A 27983-nucleotide genomic window follows, 5' to 3' on the forward strand; every position below is an offset into this window, starting at 1 on the left:
CTGGGACTACAGGCACCCGCCACCATGCCTGGCTAATTTTTTATATTTTTAGTAGAGATGGGGTTTCACTATGTTAGCCAGGATGGTCTCGATCTCCTGACCTCGTGATCTGCCCACCTTAGCCTCCCCAGAGTGCTGGGATTACAGGCGTGAGCCACCGCACCCAGCTGGTGATCTTTTTTTCTCTCTTTTTTATTTTCTTTTGTTGCTAATCTATACATGCAGAGGAGTTTTTGGAAGGAAAAGAGGGCGCCTTATTAATGGTCATTTTCTGCTGATGGTGATTTCCATACTATTGGATACCTACTTTGTGCATTTACATTGGTCTCTAGTTCCACTGAGAAGAGTAGAAAAATTTCTAGTATAAGTACGTTCGTAATGTTTAGATAATATCTTGAGAAAAAATAGACATATTCACAAGTTCTTCTTTGACTTGATAGATTTCTGAGTTCTCGTGTGTTTGTCCATCTTTATTCTGCTTTACCACATTTAAACACACGCACACACTTCCTTTTCTATTTGTTCAGCTTTACTGAGGTGTAATTGTGCTATAGTTGGTTTGTGTGACCCCTCCGAATCTCACGTTGAAATTTGATCCCCAGTGTTAGAGGTGAGCCTACTGGGCAGTGTTCGGGTGGTACAGGCAGATCCCTCATGAATGGCTTGGTGCCCTCCCCATGGTAATGGGTGAGTTCTCACCCTACTGTTCCCACAAGACCTGTTTGTTAAAAAGAGCCTGGCACCTCCCCCTTGCTCTCTCGCTTCCTCTCTTGCCACATGATCCCTTCACAATAGCTCTCCTTCGTCTTCCGCTGTGAGCAGACACAGCCCCGGAAGTAGACACTGGTGCCACGCCTCCTGTATAGCCTGCAGAATCGGAAGCCAAAAAAACTCCTGTTCTTCATAAATTACCCAACCTCAGGTATTATTTTACAGCAACACAAATGGACTAAGACAAATTGGTATATGAAAACCACACATAATTAATGTGTACAATTTGGTGAGTTTGGAGGAATACATACACTCATGTTACCATCACCACAACAAGGTGACAGACATATCCATCATCTCCAAAAGTTTCCTTTTGTGTGTCTGTGTGAGGTAAGAAAACTTAACGTAAGACTACTGATAGGGCTCCGATGACTGAAGAAACACCAGGGTCGTTTGTCTCACGCCAATACTATTAACGACAAGGACACTTGTGGAGTGGTTTTAAGGAGCGGAGGGTTAACAGGCAAGAAAGAAGAAAGAAGAAAACAGTGCCCCAGTATAGAGGGAGCTGGGCTCCAAACGGAGAAAAACCGCGTGTGCGAAGGAACAACAGTGGGTTATACCTGGAGGCTGGAAGAGGCGGTGTCTGATTTGCACAGGGCCCAGGGGATTGGCTTGACTGCGTGTGTCATTCACTAGCCAACCTGGCCCTCCCACCCTAGCCTTTTAATATGCAAATGCGGGTCGCCATGATGTCCTGCACACGTGGTATTATCTAGAGGCGGCCATGACAACTGGCACATGTGGTAGCAAGGAGAAGAGGGCGGAAACCGCCATGTCCGGTGGACCTGGTTTTTAGCCGCTGGCATTTGCGTATCAATGTTGCCAACCTGGTTTCTGAAGCTGCTTTCTGTTAGAAAGGAAATGGTTTGGGGATAGCTTTTTATTAAAGGAACGCTCCACCGAGAACTCTCACCCTTTCTAGCTGCCTAAAACTTATTTCTTAATAACTCCTATATTACTACCCTCTTAACAGAATTTTAAGTGCACAGTACCTTATCGTTAACTCTAGGCACTATGTTGTACAAGAGATCTCTGGAACTTACTTATCTTGTGTAACTGTAATTTGATAATCCATTGAACAGCAACTCTGCATATGCCCCCTCTCCATCCACTGGTAACCACCGTTCTATTGTCTACTTCTATACTTTCGACTATTTTTAGATGCTCCATATAAGAGGAATCACTCAGTATTTCTTCTTCTGTGATTATTTCACCTAGCATAATGTCTTCCAGGTCAGTCCATGTTGTCACAAATGGTAGGATTTCCTTCTTTTTTAAGCCAGGATAATATTATAGAATATGCATATGCCACATTTCGTTCATCAGTGGATATTTGGGTTGCTTTGCACATCTTGGCCACTGCAAAGAATGCTGCAGGGAACGTGAGAGTGCAGATATTTCTTCCAGATCACAGTTTCCATTCTTTTGGGTATATACCCAGCAGTGAGATTGCCCACTTATATGGTATTCTATTTTAATTTTTTGAGGAATCTCCATGCTGCTTTCCATAGTGGCAGCAGTATGTGTTCTTTGGAGGAGTGTCTATTCAAGTCCTTTGCATGTTTTAATTGGGTTATTTGGGAGTTTTCACTAGTGAGTTGTAGGAGCTCTTTGTATATTTTAGAAATTAACTCCTGATCAGATATGCGGTTTGCAAATATTTTCTCCCATTGCATAGGTGGCCTTTCCACTCCGTTGTTTCCTTTGCTGCGCAGAAATTGATGCTGGGGGAAAAGGGAGATTTGAAGTACAGGCCAACTTCAGAACAATTTGAGTAGGCCTTTGCGAAGTTTTTTTTTTTTTTAAGTTAGGAAAATACATAGAATGTGACTTTAAAAAAATAATCAGTTATCTAAGATCTTGTCTACTGGGTCTTAAGCTGAATTTCTAAATTCGGGAGCCAACCACGTGACCTTGGGCACGTGAACAAAAGTTAATTCTATAAACTAGTTTAAATCCTGTAGGAATATAACATTATTTTATTTTATTTTGTTTTGTTTTATTTTATTTTTCTTAAGAACTTTTTGGAAAAGAGGCTGAGGAGGTTAGGAAAGAGCCTCTGATTTTATGAAGAAATGTCCAGCTTTCCCCAGGAATGGGATCCCACACAAGAACAGTGGAGCAGTGCCATAGAGTCGAAGGAAGGAAGAGGCTGCAGTTTGGCACCAGTGGGGAAGACAAGGGCATCTTGCATACTGGCACCTTCGAGAGGCAGTACAGCTGGGGGGTGCACTTTGCACTGCCTCATGAAGGCTCTGTAATTAATATGGCTGTAAATTTTGAAAAACTGTTATTCTGACAGTCAAAAATAATCCCCTATATGTAGATATCATGTAAACTTTTAAAACATCTTTCACATCCTTCAAAATGCATAATCTCATGAATTATAGTCTCATGAAAAAAATAGCAAAGAAATATTTGGAATTATAAGAGAGGAAAAAGTAGAGAAAAGTATTTGCCCTACTCCAAACCAAGCAATGCAATTGTGCAATGGAAGGATAAGTCATAAGAAAACAGTATAGAGTTCAGAAAAAACTCCAAAAGTATATGTGAGAATCTAGAAATTCAATAAAGGTGATATTTTAAATCAGTAAGGAAAGACTAGATTATTCAATAAATGAAATTGAGTTAATTTTTTCTCCATTTAGAAGAAAATAAAGTCAGGAGGTATGTCTCATAACACTCCCTAAATACTTTTAAGGATGTTTAAAGATTTAAGTGTAAAAATATTAAATCTATAAAAGTACTAGAAGAAAATATAATTTTGTTAAATAATTTCAGAGTGAGGAAGCCATTTTCAACCACAGAACAGATTTTAGGAAGTATAAGGAAAAGATTGATGGGTCTGACTATATCATATAAACTTAAAACTCACATTCAGTGAAAAAACTCAACATAGAGCTGCACAGCAAATGGCAAATGGAACAGAATAATCTCAACACTTACAACAGTAAAGGCTTAATGCCCCAGACCTATGAAAGACCCCTAAATAGTTATAAGAAAAAGACCCACAACTCAATAGAAACAGCAATTCAGGAAAGAAGAAGCATAGTCAAAAACAATGAAGAAATGAGCTACCTCATTAATAGTAAATTTAAACTGCTATGAAATAAAACCTCCAGTTTTTATGAAATTCCAAGGAAATTGACATTCTTGTTAACAGTTGATGAGAAGGCAAATAAGCATGATGTTTTTAAAAGATAATTAGCTTTTTTTTAATGCTAAGTCTGTATACCATTCAACCCCTAAACTCTACTTCTAGGAAACTATCCCACAAGAAATAACAACACAAATGTTAAAATAGTAAAAATTTCTGAATAGCCTAAGTGTTTATCTGTGGGAGAATGGACCACCGTGCAGCATTTTAATCAAATGATACCTATGTTCTGCCTTAGGAAAAAGGAGCACAGTTTGTTGTAACATAAAACATGCACATATACATACAAACACTTACACATTGCAGATCAAAATGAGCTGTCTACTTTTATCTGACAGATGATCTGTGTGTCTGTATGTGTGTGTAGACATACAAAACCACTTATGTATATCCTAGTAACAGCATAGGAAAAAGATTGGATGAACAGAAACCTAACTGTCATGGTTATCTTTGGGGATCAGGGGATTGTTGGGATGAGAGATTTTTATTTCAAACGAAGTATGCCAAATGATGCTTTCATTTATAAGATACCAAAATACAATGGCATTCAATTTCATTCAGGAGCATATGCCAAGTATTGTCTCATTAGCCCCTGAATCAGGCCTTTCGCCTTTTGCTGGAATGGCTGACCTTGAGACCAAACACTAGAACCACCCATGGAACACCTGCTGAATACATTTAATCCCCTACATGAGCCTTCCCACTTCTGTTCATTTCATAGAACTAATTTGTGTGGCATTTTATTTTTACACAACATTGAAACCAAGATTGTCTTTGGTATTTATGAGGGCATTTACAAAAGGAACAGAGCAAATGCAGTTGATACAGGTCACAATAATTCTCTCTGTCTCTCTGACACCCAGCGTTTCAAGCTTCACCTTCCTTTTACACATACTCAATTAAATTAAAATACAGTGTGCAAAGAAAACAATGCGAAAGAATCTGAAAGGGCACTGCAGAGGTGAAAATAAAATAACCTCATATAAACCTTTCCTATTAAGAGTGAATATATTTAGATTTTTAAAAATAAAAACCCAAAATAATTATGAAAGCAAAATGGCACAGACCAAGATAGACAGGGAAAGAAAACAAAGGTGCTCTAAGTCCACAAGGCCCATGGTGTTCACATTCCTTCTTGTTTTTCTCAGCTCTGAGCTGCTGGCAGGTGTTGACCCGAGGGGGAGCCTGTCCAGGCACCCAGGTAGCACTGCTGGCCAGGTCAGATGCCACTGGAGGGAGGGTGGACACACAGGTCAAGTGCTCTTGAGCCCCTCCCCACATCTCACCCAACTCTTCATCACTAAGTAGTTGGGAACTGAACTGACTACATAGCGTCAATTACACACGTACAACTCTGAGGAATTGTCAGACTTTAGCCCTAATAGTACCTTCAGTTTTTTTTATGCGACTATGTAAATAAATGCCAACAGGGTCAATGAAGTGGCAAGTGCCATTTCTAACATTTAGCAAAAGCGGCGTCATTTCTAGAGCTCTGCCCGGCTCTGACGTTTTCTCCCAGAGGGTGCAGAAAGAAAAACAGAAACTTTTCTCGAAGGTGTCATATTTCAGACAAGTATTGTTTCAGTGATGACATTTTGTCAAATTGTGAAGTTTAAAGGACAAATTGCCTTGGCCCATTCCTGCTTAAGCCTTTTCATGCCACTTATGGAAAATAGCCTGTGCTTTTAATGGGTAGTTTGTCAGTTAATATTTCCACGGAGAGAGAACAAGCTGTAGCTTCCTTCTCCTGAGACTCGAATCCCCATGAAGGAGACTTGTCTGTTTTGTCCACTGCTTGTCTCTAGGTCCACCTACACAAGTGGGTCCTTCACATTCGCCATTGTTAAGTAAGACTCTTCAGATCACCTTATAAGTGCATACCCTCAATTGGATTAATTTTTATTAGCTTCACCTTCCTGGGCTATAGAATTAGGTTAGTCATGACGCTGAAGTTACAAAAGGCTTGACCGCACATAGAAAAGTGTGTATGCTCTCTGTCATATATGAAGAAGTCTTTATCTTTAGCATTGACGGACATGATTTATCATAAAGTCTTGTCATTTGAGTCTCACCATGTCATCAGGGCCCGATGTGCCACAATTTCCACACACACTTGTGTCTCGGAGTACACAGTTTAGCCTGCCAATTATTTATAAATTAACAGATCCAGTGGAAATATTATATCTTTTGTTTGGCAGAAATATATATGTTAATAAGTCTCACTTGTTTTTGTAATCCATCTCACAACATGAACTTTAGAATATGTACTACGTATTTTTAAAGGTATTTCTTTGTTCCTTGATTGCGGTTTATTATTTTTCAAACAGCTTCAAAATTTTCCATTTCCAGAAGATTTTTACATTTGAAGTGTAATTGTTTTAAAATACCAAAATTGGTGAGATTATCGAAGAAGATGATTCTCTATACTCAGGAAAGCCACTTAAAATTGGATGAAATTGAGGAAGTTGAGCAAAAGCTTAATTCTCACGATATTAATCTAGGCTTTCTTTGGAACAAGAAGCAGGGCTGAGAAATTGCCCTCAGTTGTAAATGGAAAATGAGTGTAAGCATCCTCCTAAAGAATCATAATTTAGTTCTAGTCAGAAGTAGCTGAGCAGGAGAAAACTTGATTACTTAAAGGCACTAAGTATATTAGGAAACGAAATACAAATACCTTCAACCAGGGCTGCTGCTGCAGTCTGGCTGTGTAAGGTCTGGTATTCTGATGGAAACTGATAGGCTCCATTATAGATGTCTATCATGTAGAAAATGAATTTAGGATGCCTTTGTCATTTCTCTTGTCTGTAGGCTGAGCTTTTTTAAAAATTGAGCTATATTCATGCAAGTTATATAACTTAATTTACTGCTGAAATGGAACCTAAAGTGGTTAGTGCAGTGATATTCAGCCTCGGAGGCTTTAAAACACTGGCAGATTGTTCACGCAGAATTGTGCCTGATTTGCCTGATGCATGCCATTAGGATGATCATGGACAAGATCTCAGACTGTCATTTAGCCAAAACCGTATACATATTATGCATAGAACAACTCACCCAAAATTGATAGCTAATGGGAAAGTTTCCAACTAAATAAAGATTTGGAATCCATTTACCGCTCACTAAGCTATTTTTGGTCCATATCATCAAGTTTCCAGAAGTAATTGCTCCTTACGTATATTCTAAAGAATGTATAATAAAAAAGCCCAGTGAAAAAATTTGATCTGATATTTATCTCATCCATCTGGTTTTTTTGGTAGAAACCTAGGTGGCATGTGTTAAATGTTAAGTATAAGAGAATTCTCAATATTTTAAAAATAACTCAAAATATTGAGGAAAACACCTAAAACCCACTGATGGTTATGGTAGCTCAGGCTTAACATTTCTTAAAATGTGTCTGTGTACACACTGGGTTAGAATCACTGTTCTCATTTACAAATGGAGCTTCCTGGCCCTGCCGTTCTCATTCATTCCTTGAAAGAGAATGGGGGGCCAGTGGGGGGAGGGTCTGGAATTTGCACTTAAACAATTTGAGTGCAATTTGCACATACATTCAAATTCGAGACCCACTGCTTTGATATTATAATGTCAATCATTTTGGAGCCAGATTTAGTCCCATCACAGGACATTGTTATTTTTTATGTGCCCACGTTTCTTGTGACTTCATCCAAGAGATGACACGTACAGTACCTGAGTACCTGCCACTGGGCAAAAAGATGACCAGGTGAGAGATGAAGGAATGAGACTGCAACCCTCACCATCAGGGCACAAACACCCCAGTCTCACATTCCGTCAAGAGTTGTTCTATCCCTTACATGTCATCCATTCTAGACAGTGCTTACATTTCAATGTTGAGCGTGTTCCTTGTTTTCTTCTGATTAGAGGTGACACTGTGCTCTGTGTCCAGTGGCCGCCCAGGTCTTTGAGATAAGCAAACACTGTCCTCCTGATCAGCAGCCTCCGTCTTCCTACTGATCACAGAGCAGCGTGGCAGTGGTTAGGAGCACAGACTCCACCTCTTTCTGACTGTATGTCCTTGGCCAAGGTAGCTAACCTCTCACTGCCCCTCAGTTTCCTCATCTACATAAAGAGAGTAACAGTAGGTTTGGCTGTGAAGATTAAATGGGCTTACATTTACAGAATGCTTAAAACGGTGCTTGGCAAATTATAAGAGCTTGTTTGGAAAAATAACAAGACTAGAAGGGGTGGATCATTCCAGAAAATTAAGGAATCAAAGAGAAAGATGGAGGGATTAATACCAATCTGGCAAAGGAAGTGCCTTCCAAGGAAAAGTATACCTCATGTGTCTCATAGTTCCTGGGGACATAGTGGGACAAAAGAAGTAAAAGGAGAAATGGCAAAGGCAAAATAAGCATTGTCTTAGATAAGGAATGAGGGAGCAATGAAGAAAACAGAGTTGCATAGTCCCTTCTGCAACCACAAAGCCACTTAGTCCTATGTGTGTCTTGACTGTGTGTATCTCACTGGAATGAAGGTGGTTGCATTGAGCACCTTTGGGGGTGGAGGATGCTGAACAATGTTAGCAAACTGTGTTGGACATCACACCCAGTTTCCCTGCGTCTGTCCAGAGAACCCTCCTTTCTCCTGGTCTTCTAGGCCCAACATCTGGCTATTTCACTTCATTTTTCCTCCTCCCTTGGCCTTAAGTCAGGAACTAATTTTTTCCCACTTTGCCCTTCCTATGTCATTATTCTTCCCTTTCTTTCCTGCTTTCTTTTCTGATACCCTATTTTGAATGCATGTTACCTTTAACCTCAAGTGCCTGAACAGGCTCCTAGTCAGTCTTCAGAAGCATCTCACCACACCACCTCCACCACTTTTCTGTGCAAAACCCTTCAATGAACTTGCACAATAATGCCAAAACGTCCATCAAGCGGTTTTCCAAGATTTGTCCCACTTTGGTCACAGTGTGCCTTTCTAGCATCATCTCCCACTACTGGGCCTCTCCCCGCACACCTAATCCTCCTCCCGCAAGCCCTGCTTTAGCCGGACTCAAAAAGCACGTCCGTGCACTCAGCGCACCTTTGCACTTAGCGGGCCCTTTGCCTGGAGTTCTGTCTAATCTGGCCCAGGAGCAGTTAGGGAAACTTTACTGAGCCAGAAGCACTGCAGGTGGGTGTACGGAGCTGAAAAGTCTCCCCTCAAGATCCATGTCCTTCCCAGAACCCAGAATGTGATCTTCTTTGGAAATAGAATTGTGTAGATATAATTAGTTAAGATAAGGTCCTACTGGAGTCGAGTGGGTCCTAAATCCAATATAACTGGTGTCCTCATAAGAAGAAGAGGCACGGTCACACACAGAGGGAAGATGACATGAAGACAGTCACACACAGGGAAGAAAGCCCCGTGAAGATGGACACAGAGAGGGAGCCGATGCAACTTCAAGCCAAAAAGTGCTAAAGATTCCTGGCAACTACCAGAATTTGGAGAGACTCATAAAATATATTCTCTCTTAAAGCCGTCAAAAAGGGTGGCTCTGTTGAGCCCTTGATTTTAGACTGTGAGACACTTGTTTTAAGTCACCAAGTTTGTGGTACTTTACAACAGCCGTAAGAAACTCACACTGCGGCTGTTGAATGTTAAGAGCCCTCAGCTGTGAATCAGAGCGATCCTGCCTCCCTCACCACCTAAGAATGTTGCCGGGATCAAACGGGCTAAGATGTGACCATGCTATTAGATGTGCAAAATTCTACACAAGGGTCGTGTAAACTGACTTATTTTCTGAAAACCCTCTCATTCCCTTGCATAACTCCTACCACAATACTTTACCCATCAAATGTGTTCAAATAGGCACGATTTGAATCTTTTCATTTATTCATTTAATATCACATTAATTTTATTTTAGAAGACCAAAAACTTAGTCATAAATAACATGGCTCATCTTCAAACTACTGTGTAGCCATTTGTGTGCAGCTTTGACTGCATGTGGTGTTATTTCAGAAAGATATGATTTGGTTTGTCTAACTGAATGTAAGTAATATATTACATTTTAATACTAGCTTATTATATATTATTATTTTTTTTTGAAACGGAGTCTCACTCTATAACCCAGGCTGGAGTACAATGGCAACATCTCGGTTCACTGCAACCTCCGCCTCCCCAGTTCAAGCGATTCTCCTGCCTCAGCCTCCCGAGTAGTTGGGACTGCAAGCACATGCCACCACCAACCCCAGCTAATTTTTGTATTTTTAGTAGAGACGGGGTTTTGCCATGTTGGTCAGGCTGGTCTCGAACTCCTGACCTCAGGTGATCCACCTGCCTTGGCCTCCCAAAGTGCTGGGATTACACAGGCATGAGCCACAGCGCCTGGCCACTATATATTTTTAATATACTAATGAAGTTAAATGTCTGTGGATCTGAAAATAAGATTTATTTTATTTAAGGTGACAAAATGAATTTGTTTTCACAAGTTTGGCTGGTTTTATTTTTGCCACTTACTAGAAATCTAGTAAATGTATATTTTATTTAACATGGCTTTTTAATACCATTCCTTTGAATTTGCTCATCAGTAAATTTAATCAATCACATTTTAAGGAACAGAACAAACTTTCTAATCCTAGTACCATAAAGTGATCTCTTGCAAGGAAATAAAGAAGAATCCAAATCTGAGTGCCAGGAATCATGATTGACAAGGTGAAGGGGAACAAGTTTTCCTTTTGATTCCCAACTTCTCCTTGAAATATGACACCCAGAATATGATTCTTTCTATATCCATTTTCTCTAAGAATCTTTGAGCGATTTGCGTGTGCCCTGTGATTAATACAGCCTAGTCATAGCCTGGTGAGGCTGGCGGCAGTCCTGCTTAGAGCAGAAACACAGACCATGACAGTTACAAGCACGTGATCCACAGAGCCAGGAAAAGACCCTGAGACACAACCCACTCCTGCACCTCCTCGGTAGGAGCTATACTCAACTTGTGATCTAATTCTGAGCTCTTACAGGCATTTGGTAATCCATAAGAAAAATACTTTAAAAATTCGTACTTACGCCGGGCGCGGTGGCTCAAGCCTGTAATCCCAGCACTTTGGGAGGCCGAGACGGGCGAATCACAAGGTCAGGAGATCGAGACCATCCTGGCTAACACAGTGAAACCCCGTCTCTACTAAAAAGTACAAAAAACTAGCCGGGCGAGGTGGCGGGCGCCTGTAGTCCCAGCTACTCGGGAGGTTGAGGCAGGAGAATGGCGTAAACCCGGGAGGCGGAGCTTGCAGTGAGCTGAGATCTGGCCACTGCACTCCAGCCTGGGCGACAGAGCGAGACTCCGTCTCAAAAAAAAAAAAAAAAAAAATTCGTACTTACATTTAATAGCAATTTATTCCTACAACTGGGGACAAAAGCTTTATTTCACTTCCAAATGGACTCCAAATAACATCAATTGGATGTGCATTAGAAAAATATAATTTTAAAAGGTGTTCCTAAGAATTTGCGAAGAAGAAAAGTCATGGGAATTAGGGAGAGTAATTTCTAGGTAATTTTTCTTGGCCGCTTTTGTCCATATGATATTTGCGGTGTATGAGTTAGGTTAAGCTAGACGATGCCAAAGTAACAGAATATACTACCAAATTTCTGTGGCTTAAGAATCAGTAAGTTTATTTATTTTTCAGGTTAATAGGCCAGTATTGGTCAGGTCCAGATGATTTGGGAGAAGAAGGGTTTGCTCCATGCAAACCTAGGCTGATAGCAGCTTTATCATATTCAGCATGTGGCCTCATGATCCTAGTCACAAGGTTGATATTTTGGAGGAGGTTTTAATAGGCCAAGTCTGGAAGGAGTGTGTATCAGTTATACTTCTTCCATTGGCTAGAACTCAGTCACATGACCACACCTCACTGCACAGGAATCTGGGAAATGTAGTTCATCAAACACTCAAGAATAAGTGGAGCTGAATTTTAATCAATAACTACAAGTCTCTGCAAGAAGGAGAAATGTGTACCTGATGTTTCTTGTGGAAGAGAAGAATAATTCGCTGACTTTTTCTATATAATCCCCAACCAAAAGAAGTCTGATTCATGCTCGTTTGTTCCTAAAACAGAAGTAGATCATTTGTGGAGAATATGTTATTAGAACACCCCTAGAGAGAAGCCCATTATCCAGCTTCATTTTCCAACTTCATTCTTTTGGCAGGAGACATATTTCTCTTTCTGCCTGTCCACTGAGTCTGTGCCACAAGCAACGAGATGCTGTATGTCTTGCCTATAAAGCAGGGCTGGGCTGCAAAGCTGTCGAGCCCAGTGCAAAATGGAAATGTGGAGCTCTTGATTCAAAAGCAGGAAAACAATGTTACTAACTAAAATACAAAGCTTTTTTCTTTCTTCCCCAGTCTCTCAATTTGTCATAGTGTTTTTTACTTGCTAGTTAGTTGCATTCTAAGAAAAAGTAAACATTTAAATATTGGCATGAATTTTACCATTCATCTTAATATTGTGCAATTCCAATTATAAACAAACATTTAAGACACAGTCCAACTCATATGTGCAATCACTGAATCTAACTACACAATTTGAATTTTGTAACTTATATATGTGCATATGCACTTTGTTCTTGCTAGAACAGCGGGCATGTTGCACAAAACCAAATCACTTATTTTTATTTCACTTCCTGAGACTCGCACATTCTACCAACATTCTACCTTCAGCTTACTGATGAATAAGGAGGAATGGAAAGGGAAGGAACTATGGGGTCCCCTATGTTTCCCTTCTGTTCCAGGCCATCATTTCCTGCTTCAGTTGCTGGCTCCAACAAGAAAAGCACAGGAGTAAGAAAGGATATGATAGGGTTCATCGGTCACTATGTTTTTTAGAATGCCATTGCCTTCTTTCTGCACACAAAGCAAGTTCTGGTTCAAACGAAAAGTATGGCGTCTCAGGGCTATAAGTGCCCCCGCTTACTCAGCAGGAGACGTCACATATTTACCTTGACCCCTGCAGACTGTGGGTTCACCAAAATTCTGACTCCAATGGCATCGAAGAGATTTAAGCCACACATAGAACCCTTCTAAGTGCAGGGCCTCAAGCAACTTCATGTTCTGTGCTATACTAAAGTTCTATACTAAAAGACACGTATTTAGAGGAAGGATACCACAGACCAACACTGACGTCTACAGCAGCAAGAACTGTAGGACATGCTGTCAATTTTGTAATGGCCTTTTAAGGGGAAAAAATACTCTATTAATGTACATCTTAATTGTCAGGTGCATCCTAACTTCAGAAAATGTAAAATAACAGGGGGGAAACTTCAATTCCTAGAATTGCAGCACATAACATTCTTTTCCCTAGTACCCACCTCACTACTACTACTAATGGGCTAATATGTGTTTTTAAATATTTCAAACAACCCGAAAAACATAGAGACTGATCTATGAATCCCTGCATACCCACCAGTCAACTTTATCAAATCTCAACAGTTTTTCCACACTTGCTTCACAAGATTCTTAAGGAGAAAAAAACATTTCGAATAACACCAACACCACCTGTGGACCCCTCCTCTACTTACTTTACCTCTCCTCCCTCCTCCCAGCTGATGAGTTTCCTGCAATCATTCTTTGTCATTCACATGCATACTTTTTTACTCTCAGTACATATATCTGTAACCATAAACATTTTTCACATTGTGAATTTGATATAGAGCAGTATAATAATACTGTACATATCATTCTTCAATATGCTTTCTTATGCATCATTATTACTTTGAGATCTATATTTCTACATGTGATTCTAGTTAAGTCTTTTTTTTTTTTTTTTTAAACGGAGTCTTGTTCTGTTGCCCAGACTGGAGTGCAGTGGCACGATCTCGGCTCACTGCAAGCTCCGCCTCCCAGGTTCAAGTGATTCTCCTGCCTCAGCCTCCCAAGTAGCTGGGACTACAGGCGCACCACCATGCCTGGCTAATTTTTGTATTTTCAGTAGAGACGGGGTTTCACCATATTGACCAGGCTGGTCTGGAGCTCCTGACCTTGTGATCCACCTGCCTCGGCCTCCCAAAGTGCTGGGATTACAGGCATGAGCCACCGCGCCCGGCCTTAGTTAAGTCATTTTAATAACTAACTAGTGTAATTGTATAAATATACCCCAATTTATCTGTCTACTTGATTGACATTTTAAATATTTCTCCTTTTTCTTTATTATAAACAATGATTCAGGATATCCTCTTCCACATTTCTCTTAGTATACATGAGCTGGAGTTTTTAAAGAAAAATACCTAGAAGTAGAAATGCTGAAATTTATGTACATCACATCTTTAACTTTTCTGCATGTGGCCAAATGGCTCTCCAATCTACAAGCCCAGAGGCAGTGAGTGAGATGCATCCCTCCACAAGCTGGCTGACGCTTGTAAGGGCCCAACATTTGAATCCTTGCTAAACCCAGGAGTGCAAGACGTATCTTTAAATTTGCATTTTTCCCAATGACTAGTGAAGTTGAGCATCTTTTCTTATACTAGTCGAGTTTCTTTTCTAAAAAATTGCCTATTTCAATGCTTTGTTCATTTTTTTCTAGGTTATGTATCTACTTTTTATCAATTTGTGGTATTTTGTTCATTATGAATGCTACTGTTTGGTTATATGTGTTTCCAGACTTTAGTTTTTATGCCATTTATTGGGTCTCTTACAAAAATAAGATTATAAGTTTTGTGTCATTGAATTCATCAAAATCCTCCCTTTGTGGTTTCAGGTTTTTGTACCTTGATTAAGACAACCCTCCATTCCCTGTGTCATTGTCCCAATGTCAGTTATTGACAGCATCACCCTAACTCCCTGCTCTGCCTCTCTCTGATGCAAAGTTTCCCTTTGTGCGTGTGTTTTCTGCTTTTCTTGTTTTACCCACTACAGGTATACAATTCCTCCATCTCCTTCAAAATTATCTGGCCTGTTCTTAATCCTTTGTGTTTCTATTTGAATTTGAAGATCAGCTTGTCAAGATCCATTTTAAAAATCTTGCTGAAATTATTTTTTGGAATTGCTTAGATTTACAGATTAATTTATGAGAAATTGCCATGTTTAAGAGATTGAATTTTCCCTTCAGAAACAAAGTGCATATCTCCCTTAATTTAGAATTTTTTATACTTCATTCATGTTTTTAAATTTTTTCCATAAAGATTTGCACAGCTTTCGCTAGTTTCGGGGTTCATTTTTTAAAACACTTTGCTGTTTACTACAATCCTTAGATCTCCTCTATAACATAATCTCCTAAATTTATTCATAGTTATAACTGAAACTGTTGTACTACACCTTGATTTTTTGCCAATTTAGGGATTACTGAATGAACTAATGCAAAATCCATTTTATGCAAATCTATACATTCCGTTTTGAATAATTTATTCAACGAAATACTTTCTAAAGAGAATCATATGCGATGAATAAAAATATCTTGAATAGATTGGAAATGTTCCTGTTTTGTTTTCATTTTAAATGCATACTAAATGTGTTAACGACATAGAAAGATTTTGGGTTCTATTAGATTCCTCAAATATAAAGACTTTGGATGCATCACTGTTTCAAACGATGAATAGTTTAAACGGAACTCCTATTTACAGCCATGTTTCCAAATGCATTTTTTACTTGAACTATTTTGAGATATAAAAATAAGCACAGAGATTTTGTGATAGCTTTGCAAGTAGCAATATTTTTGAAACATGAAATAGGCGTTTTGTCTGGAGAAGCCTTATCTATCACAGTCCATGTCTGAAATCACAGTCGTTTAATGAGCTCTGTTTTATGGAAGCTGCCGATGCCTCATTCGTAAGTCTCCCCATTCTTTCCAATGTCACACAGACTTTGGAGATGAATTTAAATTTCATCATTATCCATGACCTACAATGTGTGCATTGACCATACTAGATTTTCCCTTTTTGAATATATTCCCAACACTGCACCTCCCTGCCCTGCTTTATTGTTCGCTTGCCAGTCCTCGGCTTCATCTTATTCCTCTGGCGTTTTAAACAAAATAAAGATCCAGGCTCATGCTGAGGCAGTGCCGAACGAACCACCAAAATCCTCAGACCTCCATCCATTCCAAGGGGAGCGCCAGGATTTCCTATGCGACAAGAACAGGGAGAGCTCTTGGATCCTTTCTCCATCCCTCCAGCACTCCCCTGGCTCTCGAGAACACCGTCAATGCTCCCTAAGACCCCGTGCAACATGCAACAAGTCCGGAGCTCAGTCTCCACCCGGCCACACTCCAAGTGACAGCAATAATAGCTGGTGTTTCTAAAGTGCTTACTGGTGCCAGGGGCTGCATCCGTGTAGACTCATTTAATCCTCACAGCCCTAAGAGAGGCACGTTTGACAGATGGAGACGCTGCTCCGGGATACTCCGTGGGGGGATGACAGGAGCTGGCCCCACAGCCCGGCCTGGCTCCGCAGCGCACTGCCTGGGCCCGGCAGCTCGGAGCGGGTTCTGAGTGAGCTCCCTGCAGATATTCTCATGCTCCCTTCTCACCACGCTGCTCACCGTTTTATAGGTGAGGAAGCCAGGGCTCAGCCTTCAGACTCTCCTCTACCTGAGCCTCAGAGCCTGGCTCAGAGGCTCTGAACCCAAAACGACAGCACAGATGAAGGAGTAGGGGAACCTGTCGGAGCCGCCTGGGGCATTAGCAGATCCAAGTTCCAAATATGGAAAACTTAAAAAACGAGTTACAAACCTGTGTCAATTTGACAGTAATGTTTTTATAATTACACATTGTGAAACTTACCTGAATTATAAAGCAATTTAAATGTTGTTTTGTTTAACACCTCAGCTTGGATCTGGATGTTTTTCTAACTTAAGAACCAGAACAAGGGTCACAAATGGGTTCCTGAAGAGTAAGTTTCAGAATGCTGTGTTCACAACCATGGGGGCGTATCTGCCACTTCTGCCCCCCACTGGACAATCGAAGTTATCAGTGTGATAACCCATCTCCTAGGATGGTATTTAACTCCAGAGAGGCGGTTCCCAACCATTTTGGCACCAGGGACCAGTTTCGTGGAGGACAATTTTTCCAATGAACAGAGGAGATGGTGATTTCAGGATGAAACTGCTCCACCTCAGATCATTAAGCATTAGATTCTCATAAGGAGCAGGAAACCAAGAGCCCTCACATGCACAGTTCACAATAGGGTTCATGCTTCTATGAGAATCTGATGCCGCTGCTGACCTGAGAGGAGGCAGAGTTCAGGCAGTAATGCGTGCTTGTCTGCTGCTCACCTCCTGCTACGTGGCGGGTCCCTAACAGGCTGCGGACCTGTACCACTCTGTGACCTGGGGGTTGCAGACCCTGCTTGGAGATATTCTCCTTTATCCTACCTGTTCATTGCAACACTGGATAAAAATTTAACTGAAATGTTCATTATAATTCACATGCATTCAAATACTTGGTTATACTTAGGTAACTGTCAGAGTTTCCTACATTACCTCACTGCTCCAGCTTTGTCTTTTATTCCATTCCATACATCACTTCTAGACTAATCATCCAAAATGAGTGTTAGAACATGAGTTTAGAGTCACATAGACCAGCCATATCCTGACTCCATCCTACACTGCCCATTTTAGTTTCCTGTGGCTGCCGTAACAGATGACCACAAACTTGATGGCTTAAAACAACAGAATGTGTTCTCTCACAGTTCTGAAGGCCAGAAGCTCAACATCAGCTTCACTGGGTCAAAAGCAAGCTGCGGCAGAAAGAATCCATTCCCGGACTCCCCCAGCTTCCGGTGCTACCAGCATTGCTTGGCTTGTGGCCACATCACGCCAGTCCCTGCCTCGTCTTCACATTGCCTCCCGCTCTTCTGTGTACTGCGTCCAAATCCCCCTCTGCTTCCCTCTCATAAGGACACTGTGATTGAATGTAAGGCCCATCTGGGTAAGCCAGGATCCTTAACTTAATCACATTTGCAAAGACCCTTTTCCTAATAAGGTACATTTGTACCTAATAATGTACCTAATAAGGTACATTTACAGTTTCTGGGAGTTAGGACCTGACATCTTTCTGACCATAGGTCAACCTGTGTGATTGCAGAGAAATTATTTAATCTTTCTTTATTCAGTTGTTTTCACTGTCTAGTGGGTATCTGTTTCACAGGGTTGCCTGAGGCTCAGAGGAGACGGTTTACATAAAGCACTTACTGCAATGCTTGGCAAAAAAAAAAAAAAAAAGCTTTTAATAAATAATAACTATGTGTTTTGTTTCTATAGGCCAAAAGTTCAGCATCTCTCCATTACTTTCTGTCTTAATCCCTTAGTCTATTAGGTTGGTGCAAAAGTTATTGCAACTGCCAAAGTAATTGCCATTAAAAGTAATTGCAAAAACTGCAACTACTTTTGCCCCTAACTAATAGAAATCCCTATGTCCATCATCTAGTTCCAACAATTTTCCCAACCTTGTCTTTTACTATTTTCTTTGTAGACCTTCTAGTCTAACTAGATGTGTTTGCTAAGGAGTCCCTCAACTGAGTGTTCTTGCTTCTCCCCTTTGTGTCTTTATTCTTTGTTGCTCCTGCCTGTGAAAGTTGACTCCTTCCTCTTTGCCTATCCAAATACTGTCCCTTCTGCCAGGACAAGCCCCATTCTCATCCTCTCCTTGAAGCTTTCCCCAGTCAACCCAGCTCAGGCTTGTCTCTCCCCGTGAAGACAATCAGTGCTGCTCTCCACGATGCTGCCTCACTCTTACCATGATGGCTCTGTACACGTAGACCAAGCTGCCTATAGACAGCTGCATGCTATGTACGAAGCACGCAGCAATGATGGATAAACCACTGTGACAGAGAACCCCAGGAAGTCAGATCTGGGCTCACAGACTAGATTCACATCTTTGATCCCTAGGCCAGAAACAGAATAGGCAGTGAGGGGGCCTGAAGCCGCAGGCCTCCCGAGATCCCAGTTGAAAAGCAGGCCATGGTGCGTGAGAGCCTGGCCTCCGTGGGGTACGGAGGATGAGAGTCTCCCTGTGGGGTGGAGTACCAGGCCAGGCTTGCTGCTCAGAGGCGGAGGCTACAGTGGAGTCTTTCACTAAAAATAAATATAGAAATAAAAATTAAAATCTGCTGCCAATGCTGTCTGCTGCTGGACTGGGAGCTCTAGGAGTTGAGTGCAGACAGCCACAAAACTATTAGATGGGAAATAGACAGCAACGATTGAGAAGGAGTGAAAGAAATAGGAAAAAATCATTTTCCTGCTAAAATAAGTCTGCAAATAAAAAATTTCATAACCCATGAAGAAATTCCATGCTAAAAAAGGCAGCCCACAAAATAAAAATTGAGAACATGTGTTCATTCTGGATTAAAATAAATTCCTATGACAGCACAAGAGGTCCCAAAATCATGCTAGATATCCAAAGAAATAAATAGGATAAATTCATAAAAGTAAAAATAAATTATTTTTTGAAAAGGATAGAAATCTTGAAACAAGAGCAGACAAATGTGAAGAAGAAGAAATGATAAATTTGGTTAAATAAAATGGGAAGCTGCCCAGGGAGGATGAAGGTTAATGGCATCATGATGGGAGAGACAAGTGAGCTGAAAGCTGTTCTTCGAATTGGAAGTATATTTCCAATTGAGAAAGATTAAATATGTAAATTCTATCCTAAGCACGGTGTGATAAAACTGAAAAACATTAAAGACAACAAGAAAATATTTAGGCCACCTAAGAGAAAGGGCAGACACCACAGAGACCCACTGGATCCTCAATGGAATTAGCAGCAGCCCGAGACACAAGGCAGTGGGTTGGTATCTCGAGTGCTGAGAAAAAATAAAACCAACTACCTAGAACTTTACACACAGTTAAGATATCACCCAAGAGAGAAGGTAAAATAAAGACAATTTCAGACATACAAAGATGAAAAGAGTTTGCCAACTCTACTTAACTCTAAGTAAAATTACAGCCGAAGTGAGTACATTAGCAAGAAGAACAAACCCACAGCTAAGACTGAGATACCAGAAATAATGGCAAGTCCCAAAATTGATAAAATGTCAGTAAGATTTATGAACTATGGGATTTTTGTAATGTGTGTTTAAAAAAAAAAAAAAAAGCCAAACTAATATTCCAGACAACAATGGCAGGATGTCAGAGGAGTTTTCAGTCAGCAGCCAAAGTTTTGTTTTATCTGGGAGAAAGATAAAAATATTTAATCACTTTGGAATTTCCATACCTAAAACCACGCTAAAGGATTTAAAGAAAAAAAATGAAAAATCCATATTAAGCTAAAGAAACATAAGGAGTAATAGTAAGATCAGATAAAAAAAAGCATTATTGGAGAAAAGAGGGGGATAAGAAGAAGTAAAATCCACCAAAATGACATAAAAATCATGATCCCGTATTATCCTAATAATACAGCAGAAATATATAAAGTAAAAGCTAACAGAATTATAAGAAAATTGGACAAATCCAAAAAGTAAAGGATCATAACTCTAACAGATCAAATAAAAAATTATTGAAGATATGGATGATTTTTTAGTAAGAAAATTAACAGGTGAGTTTTGACATATAGAGAATTCTGCACCCAGTAGTGATAGTCCTTTGTATGCTCCTAGAAACATTTACAGAATTGACCATGAAGAAGATTAAAATTTCAACAAATTTAAATAATTCATATTATTCAAATGATATTCTCTAGCAACTAAAAAAATGTACAACTAAAAGTATAGTGTTTGAAATGAATTCATAATTCATAAGCTAAAGAACTAGATTGAAAATAAATGTAGACCATTCAATTTAAGAATTAGAAAGTGAGCAACAAGGTAAATGCAACAAAAACAGAAGTAAACAAAAGAGCAAACATTCGTGAAATAGATGTCAAGGAAACGGTAAAGAAGATCTGCAAAACAAAACCAGGTTCTTTGAAATAGCAAATAAAATACACGTTTCACCAAGATTGAGCACAAGAAAAAAAGTCTCAAGTAAACAGTAATTCATTCATAAATCAATGCACATGAATTCGGAATTTAGTTGAAAGAAATAATTTACTAGAAACATATAAGTTACCAAAAAATAGAAACCCAAAATAAACCAATAAACATTAAAGAAAATGAATAAGTAATCAAAAGCTTCCCCACCAAAAAGAAGCCACATACCCAGTTCATTTTACAATCAATTTTTTCTAAGTATTTAAATATCGTTTCTTTCTCTCAAACTATTCCAGAGAACTGAAAAAGAAGAATTGAAGAAGGTAGGATAACTCATGAGAGCCAAAGATGGAAAATATGTGAACATAATTGCAAAAATCCTAAGTAACATGTTGTCATATTTAAAAAATTCTAATAGATCAGGATGAAGTAGGACTGTCCTTGGAATGGACGTGATCACTGAGTTCCCAGAGCCTTGCTATGGTGGTCTGAGAAGGCGCACTGCACCTTGTAACATTCTCTCCATAAAAATGTAACCCCAACTTCATGATGAAAAACTCATCATACAAACCCAAACTGAGGAAATTCTACAAAATACCTGGCCAGTATTTCTCAAAACTCTGAAGATCATGAAAAATAAAGACTAAGAATCCATCCTAGAACAGAGGAGACTCTGGAGACCTGATAACTAAATACAGGGCTGTATCCTGGTGGAATCTTGAAACAGAAAGAGGACAGTGGTGGAAACACTGGTGAAATCCCAATAATACCTGAAGCTTAGTTAAAAGGAATCTGTTAAAGTTGATTTCTTAGCTTTGACAAATATAAGATGTAATACAAGATATTAACATTGGAGAAACTGGGTGAGGGATGCAGAGAGCTCTCCGTACTATCTTTGCAACTCTTAGTATTAGTAAATCTAATACTATTCCATATTGAAAAGTTTATTAAAAAATAAAAATAAAACACCTCAACACCTACTCATGATGGAAACTCTTAGCAAACCACCTTGGGAAAGGTGTCTCAGCTTGATGATGGTGTCCATCATTGCTTCATGGTTTCCAAAGCATAAGTAGAGGTTTTACTTCACACGTTGTAGTGAGGATTAAATGAAGCAATATGTATGCAATGGCTTATGAATTAATATTATTATTCCTGTGATCCCAGCAACAACAACATCAGAAGTCTGCTTGTTGCTTTAGCACAAAGTTCTTGCCCTTGTTTGTGCCACACAGCGCTTAGACAGCCCGGGAAGTCCTTCAGACCCCTTCTCAGAATGTCTGCCAATGCATAACATACAATTCATACAGTTACTATGTGTGTACATATATAGTTGTTAAATCACGATAATACTTTTCTGATATTGAACTAAACTTTCATTCTAAGGATAGCCCTATTTGGTCACGATATGTGGTTGAGAAATCAACAGGCCTGGGCGATGTCAACAAGGAAGTGAGGCAGAGAGAAGAATCCACGTCCAGTGCCAGGGCTGGGCCTCCTGGATGGGTGGGAAACTCAGGGCAAAGAGATCCTGAGAGGGGACGAGGAGGAAAGACCAAGAGGTCGGTGTGGGAATTTGTTGAGTTTGAGTTGAATGATGTTTTCAACTGGATATTTTTCATAATTGCATATCTTTTTTGAAAAGTAGTTTTTAGGTCGGGCGCGGTGGCTCACACCTGTAATCCCACCACTTTGGGAGGCCGAGGTGGGCCTTGAGGTTAGGAGTTTGAGACCAGTTTGGCCAACATGGTGAAACCCTGTATCTACTAAAAATACAAAAGTTAGCCGGGTGTGGTGGTGCATGCCTGTAATTGCAACTACACGGGAGGCTGGGGCAGAAAAATAGCTTAAACCTGGGAGGCAGAGGTTGCAGTGAGCCGAGATCACGCCACTGCACTTCAACCTGGAAGACAGAGCGAGACTCTGTCTCAAAAAAAAAAAAAAAAAAAAAGGAAGGAAAAGTAGTTTTTAAATCTTTTGGCTGACCATGCACTCACTGCAGCAGTTTAAAAAATTATGCATGAAAAGCAACACGCATGCACACACACACGTTATATTACTGCAATGAGGTGTATTAGTAATATGTAATGTATATTATAGTACTAACGTTTTTATAATGAAAACACAAGAATAAAAATTGTGAAGGATGATGTTAAAGGTAAATACAGGCCGGGTTCAGTGGCTCACATCTGTAATCCCAGCACTTTAGGAAGCTGAGGTTGGTAGATCACTGGTGGTTCGGAGTTCGAGACCAACCTGGCCAATATGGTGAAACCCTATCTCTATTAAAAATACAAAAATTAGTTGGGTGTGGTGGCACGCGCCTGTAATCCCAGCTATTTGGGAGGCTGAGGCATGAGAATCACTTGAACCTGGGAGGTGGAGGTTGCAGTGAGCCAAGATCACGCCACTGCACTCCAGCCTGGGCGACAGAGTGAGACTCTGTCTCAAAAGAAAAAAAAGAAAAAAGTAAGTACAGATATAAACATTTTTCTCTCTGCATCCCTTTGGTTTAGCGAGCGCCAGGCAGTAACATCAGGTACAAATGTAAAGTTTGAAAAAAACAGAGGAGTTGTGTCTGCAGGGATGACTTTCATAATGAAAGACTAGAGCAGGTACAGAGATTGGGGACCCCTCCCGCCCTCTTTTCCCCATGCCCTCTGAGCCCTGCTGATGTTGAAAGGTAGCTCATGCTTCATGTTTCAGCTCTGAGGTTTACTGCTATTGATGCTACATCTCAGTGACTTCTGGCTTGGAGATCACTGGTCCCACTCAACCTGCCGTGAGAGACAATTTGTGAAAAGAGCCCAGAGTCTGGAATCTGAAGACCTTGGTTTGATTCTGGTCTCTATCGCTTTCCAGCTACATCATACATCTTAGACAAATCATTTGATCACTCCAAGCCTTGATTTTCTCGTTCATAAACTGGAGGTTGTATATTTCTTTCCACAGTGTAATGAGGATTAAGTGAGACAATGTAAATCAAAGTGATTTGTGAGCTAGAGTGCCAGGAACTACACCAGCATTTGTTGTTACTTTTTGTATAATCATCAACCCTGGTCATGCAGTGTACATTTTCCTATCTACATCTTCCATCAACTATAAATAAAATGTGTCATATTCCCCCTAGGTCCAGAAGTGGCAATAATTCTGCAATCATTAGGTTACCTTTTCCTATCCACAGCACTTGTTTTCCTGTCCTAAGCAGAACACTGGTTTTCCAGCTGGGATGATTTTCCCTCCCAGGGGATGTTTGGGTGCTCCCAGTGAGGGTGGGGATACAGTACTGGCTTCCAGTGGGTAAAGGCCGGGCGTGCTGCTAAACATCCGACACTGCACAGGACAGCCCCGCCACAAAGACCAGAAAGTGTCAGTACCTGGAGTGGTTAATCCGTCCTCTGAACCAGCTGGGATGACGGGCATGGAAGTTTTGGTTGTTGATCTTTACTCCTACAGTTGAATCCCATTTTCTGTTAGAGGTCACTTACCTTCATTAGCAGAAGGCCCTGGCCAGGCTTTGGGTGTGTCTAGGGTGCCGTGACGCCTACTGGAGATGGGAGAGGAGAAGGAGACCTGCAGGGTAAGATGAGAGGCGGTGCAGGAGAGTGAGAGCTGCTGGCTCTGCCTTCATTTACGAATGTAACCTTTTTAACATGTATTAAGTCTCTGGTGGTGAAAACCTTAAAATTACTGAATTTCAGTTTTGTGTAGGTAGCAGTCACATTTTACTGCTTTCCCTTCTTCTACTGTTGTCTTCTCCCTTCTGTTCAGTTCTTCTGACTCTTTGGAAGTCCAAAAAGCCTTATGTACCAGACCATCACTCTTCTGTTCTCCCTCTTCCTCTTTCTTTTATAAATCTTTGTGCATGACACACATTAATGACCAGGAGATGCCGCTGGTAGCCTTGCATCCATTTCTGGAATCCCAAGACTTGGCCTTCACCACCACTTCCTGACCACAGCAAGTAGTTACCAAGGGCAATGGAGATATTTTCATTCCTACCCTTGGTCACTTACCCTGATGCCTTCTGTTGATTTTCAGAATCAGAAGTCAAGTTGATCATCTCAATTGTGAATTATTCAGTCTAATGGCACGGAAATTAATAAGACAAAGTCGTGAAACTCCCATCTGTCTCCAAGCTATCTACTTGTGGATGTTTATCAAGCTAAGAAACTTGCCATATGTGTAACATATTGTCTGAAGGAAAAAAAAAACTCTCTACTTTTTTCTAGAAAATCCTGACATTGTATGTTGTGTTTTTGTTCCACCTTATTAGATGGTCTTCTCTTCTTGTCACAGGTAAATAAAATGGCTTCATCCTATTCATGTTTCTCTGTTAGCTTTTCATAATAGTACTATGAATGGTTTCTGTTTACATGGGGTGTTCAACCTCCCTCCACAAAGGATCTAATAACATCTTTTAAGTTCAATCTGTTCTTGTATTTTGCCTTACAAACTAACATGTTTTTAAATGTCTTTTCAGAAATGATAAACTTGAATTTTCCTCATGGTGGCTTTTGTCCAAACATCTCTAATTGTTTTGGAGATAATATCCTATTCATTTTCACAATATTCCTCTAAAAACGTAGACAATATTATGCCACCTTGCACATGGTCAGACCACAGCATGTGGGAGTTGATTAACTCTCATTTTGCCATGCTTCTACATTGCTCATCCCTTGACATTCTGTTAGCCCATGGATGCTATCAGTTCTCTTCTGATCATCCTTTGCGGTTAGCTGAATACTCGTTAGGAAGTTTATCAGCCTCAACTCCTGTGATAGTTACTTGAGGACGTCTTATCCTCCTTCATTAGCCTGCAGGGTCAGTGTCCTTCTCTGATTGGTTTAGGAACACGTACTGAACTCCGCACATATGATCCACACAGTTCAATGTATAGAATTACAAAAATGTCTAAGATCCAAATTAAAGGAGGGAATGTGAGCATTACAAATGGATGCAACATTGAACACACATATATTTATTTCGTGAATATAGAAAAATGAAAATGTAGCATTTTTATAGGATGATAGTAATATATTTGTTTTCATGTGCTTTTCTTATTTGTTTAATCCTCGTAAAATCTGACTATACAAGCAGGGTTGCCATGCCCAACTTAGAGATGAATGAGCTGAGACTCAGAGGCTGGGTTGCCATCCCAGGGTCTCCAGTTTTGCAAGAAATAGAGAATTTCCTAACAAATTCCAGTGATCACATGGCAGTTCTTTCTATTCTGACTGTAACACTTTCTTTGAAGCTCTACTCACCAATCTTGTTTCATGTTCATCTCCCTCATATCTCACTTTCCTAAAACCCACCTTTTATCACATGTCTTCCCCCAAATCACCAATAGTTAGCAAGTGTTCCTCAGAAGGAAATGAAAAGTATTGAGCATGTGAGTTACAGCCTTCCATAATATATGAGTTTTGTTCTCCTAGACGTTCTTCTCGCACAGCCTTTCTTTTCCGGCACACTGGGCTGTTCGCCATCCCAGCCACGCTTCACACCTCTCAGCCCCGGGGAAGACGTTATCCCCTTGTCAATGCCCCTCTAGCACCTTTCTTTACCGACCAGAATAGAAATGGACTCACAGAGACTCATCCACTGCCTGTTTCTTCAGCATTTTATGCCCCTTTCAATCCTCTGTGCTGCCTCATACATTTCTTCTACACGGTAGACATTTGGTTAATACTCCTTACCTGGTTGATACCACTGAAAATAGGAAATTAGGCAGAAAACTCACTCTGGGGACAAGACGATGTCTACTGTAATCCACCTGCAGACATGTTAGAAATTTGCACTAAGTCACAGATGCTTATAGTATGTGTGGGGGGCGGTTATTCTTACTAGATTTTTCTTTAATGATGCAAATTGGCAGCCTGAGTGTTTTGAGCATCCATGGCCATTGGAGGCACTCTTTCAAGGAGAGTTTTCACATCAGTCACCTCTGTGCCCTCCCACGGTACTGAAAACAGTGTCTGGTATGTATTATGTACCATAGGAATATTTTTACATTTTTTTCATTGAATAATTCATTTAAATTTGATATACAAAGGGACAGATGCAATGCAAACTTTCACTGAAAGGCGCGATCCTGGAGCCTGGTATAGTGTGTGCAGGCCACATCCGGCCATCACGGGCAGGTTAGCATCTCACACAGAAAGCATTTCTAGCCAGAGAGCTGCATGGAAGCCCACCACCCTTCCCTTAAGAACACACTGCTTTATGAAAGAACAGGGCAATGGCACCTCAACATCCATACATTCCCGTTCAGACTCGAACTGTGGCATACCCAGTATTCCACTGCAGGATGACACTCGAATATGGAAAATCGGTCCCAGTGACACAGCTTTTCTCTGCACAGTAGCTAGCTCCTCTCCAGCTCTTTCCCATCTGACTTCAACTTTGCGTGTTTATTTCTGCGTGAGATGGAACATGCGAGAACATACAGCACACAGACCCTAGGCAGCTCCTAACACTGGAAATACCTTCCTCTCTCGTGGACGTGCTCTGTCTGTGCAACTGCAATGAGAGATTCCAGGGCCACTGGTAACTTACACTTGGCACCAGCGCATAACTGGCTGCCGCACAACTGACCAGTGATCCATGCACAGTGTTCTCGTGGAAGTGAATGAGGGTTTTGTGAAAAATCTATGGCAGGGGGAAAAAAATGGCCCTGATGCCTGTTGAAAACAGCCAGGCCCTGCTGGAGGGAATTGTGTCACTGTCGACTGGCTCTGTTAGGAGGAAACGGTTTCCAGGCCCCGCCGGGGCCCTGGCTGGCTTCCTTCCCCTTCCTTGAAACTCCTGCCCCGGCTCTGCCACCTCCCACGGACCGACCCCTCGCTGTCACCTCCCCTTCCGCACAGTCCAGGCCAGCCGGGTGTCCTCACGCCCTCCTTCTGCTGCAGAGCTTCCGGAGGGGCCGCCTCCCGCGGGCGCTGGCCCCTTCCCAGGCCCGGCCCTCCCCAGGCCTCTCTCCCCGAGGCTCCGGCCGGCTCCCCCTTCCATCCTCCCCAGCGCACTGGCCCGTCTGCCCTCCTTGCTCCAGTCTCCACCCGGAAGATTTAAAAAGTGAAAAGCCAGGCCACCTCTGTGTGCGGCCTCGCCCTCCTTCCCTGCACACCCTGGAGAACACAGCCTTCTGATGAAACCCCAGTCTCCTCACTTTCCATGGACTTTTCTATCCACGGCGAGCTGGAACTTCTCCCTAAAGCAGCAGCGTCT

At 40.9% G+C, this 27983-nt stretch overlaps 1 protein-coding gene across 2 annotated transcripts in view; it reads left to right on the forward strand.

Moving 5' to 3' along the window:
* Nucleotides 1-27983, forward strand: part of PACRG (parkin coregulated) — a 575145-nt gene that overhangs the window by 384046 nt on the left and 163116 nt on the right. The window contains exon 5 of one of the 2 annotated variants that reach the window (XM_017957442.3): nucleotides 24798-26733. The exons of the other annotated variant lie outside the window; for it this stretch is intronic. Within the exon in view, the coding sequence (XP_017812931.1) occupies nucleotides 24798-24844 (47 nt within the window). The 3' untranslated portion in view covers nucleotides 24845-26733. Of the gene's footprint in view, nucleotides 1-24797; nucleotides 26734-27983 lie in introns of those variants that run through there. 2 annotated transcript variants of the gene reach the window in all.

This window comes from Papio anubis, chromosome 6 (genome assembly GCF_008728515.1).
Source record: "Papio anubis isolate 15944 chromosome 6, Panubis1.0, whole genome shotgun sequence".
In the NCBI taxonomy this organism is placed as follows: domain Eukaryota; kingdom Metazoa; phylum Chordata; class Mammalia; order Primates; family Cercopithecidae; genus Papio; species Papio anubis.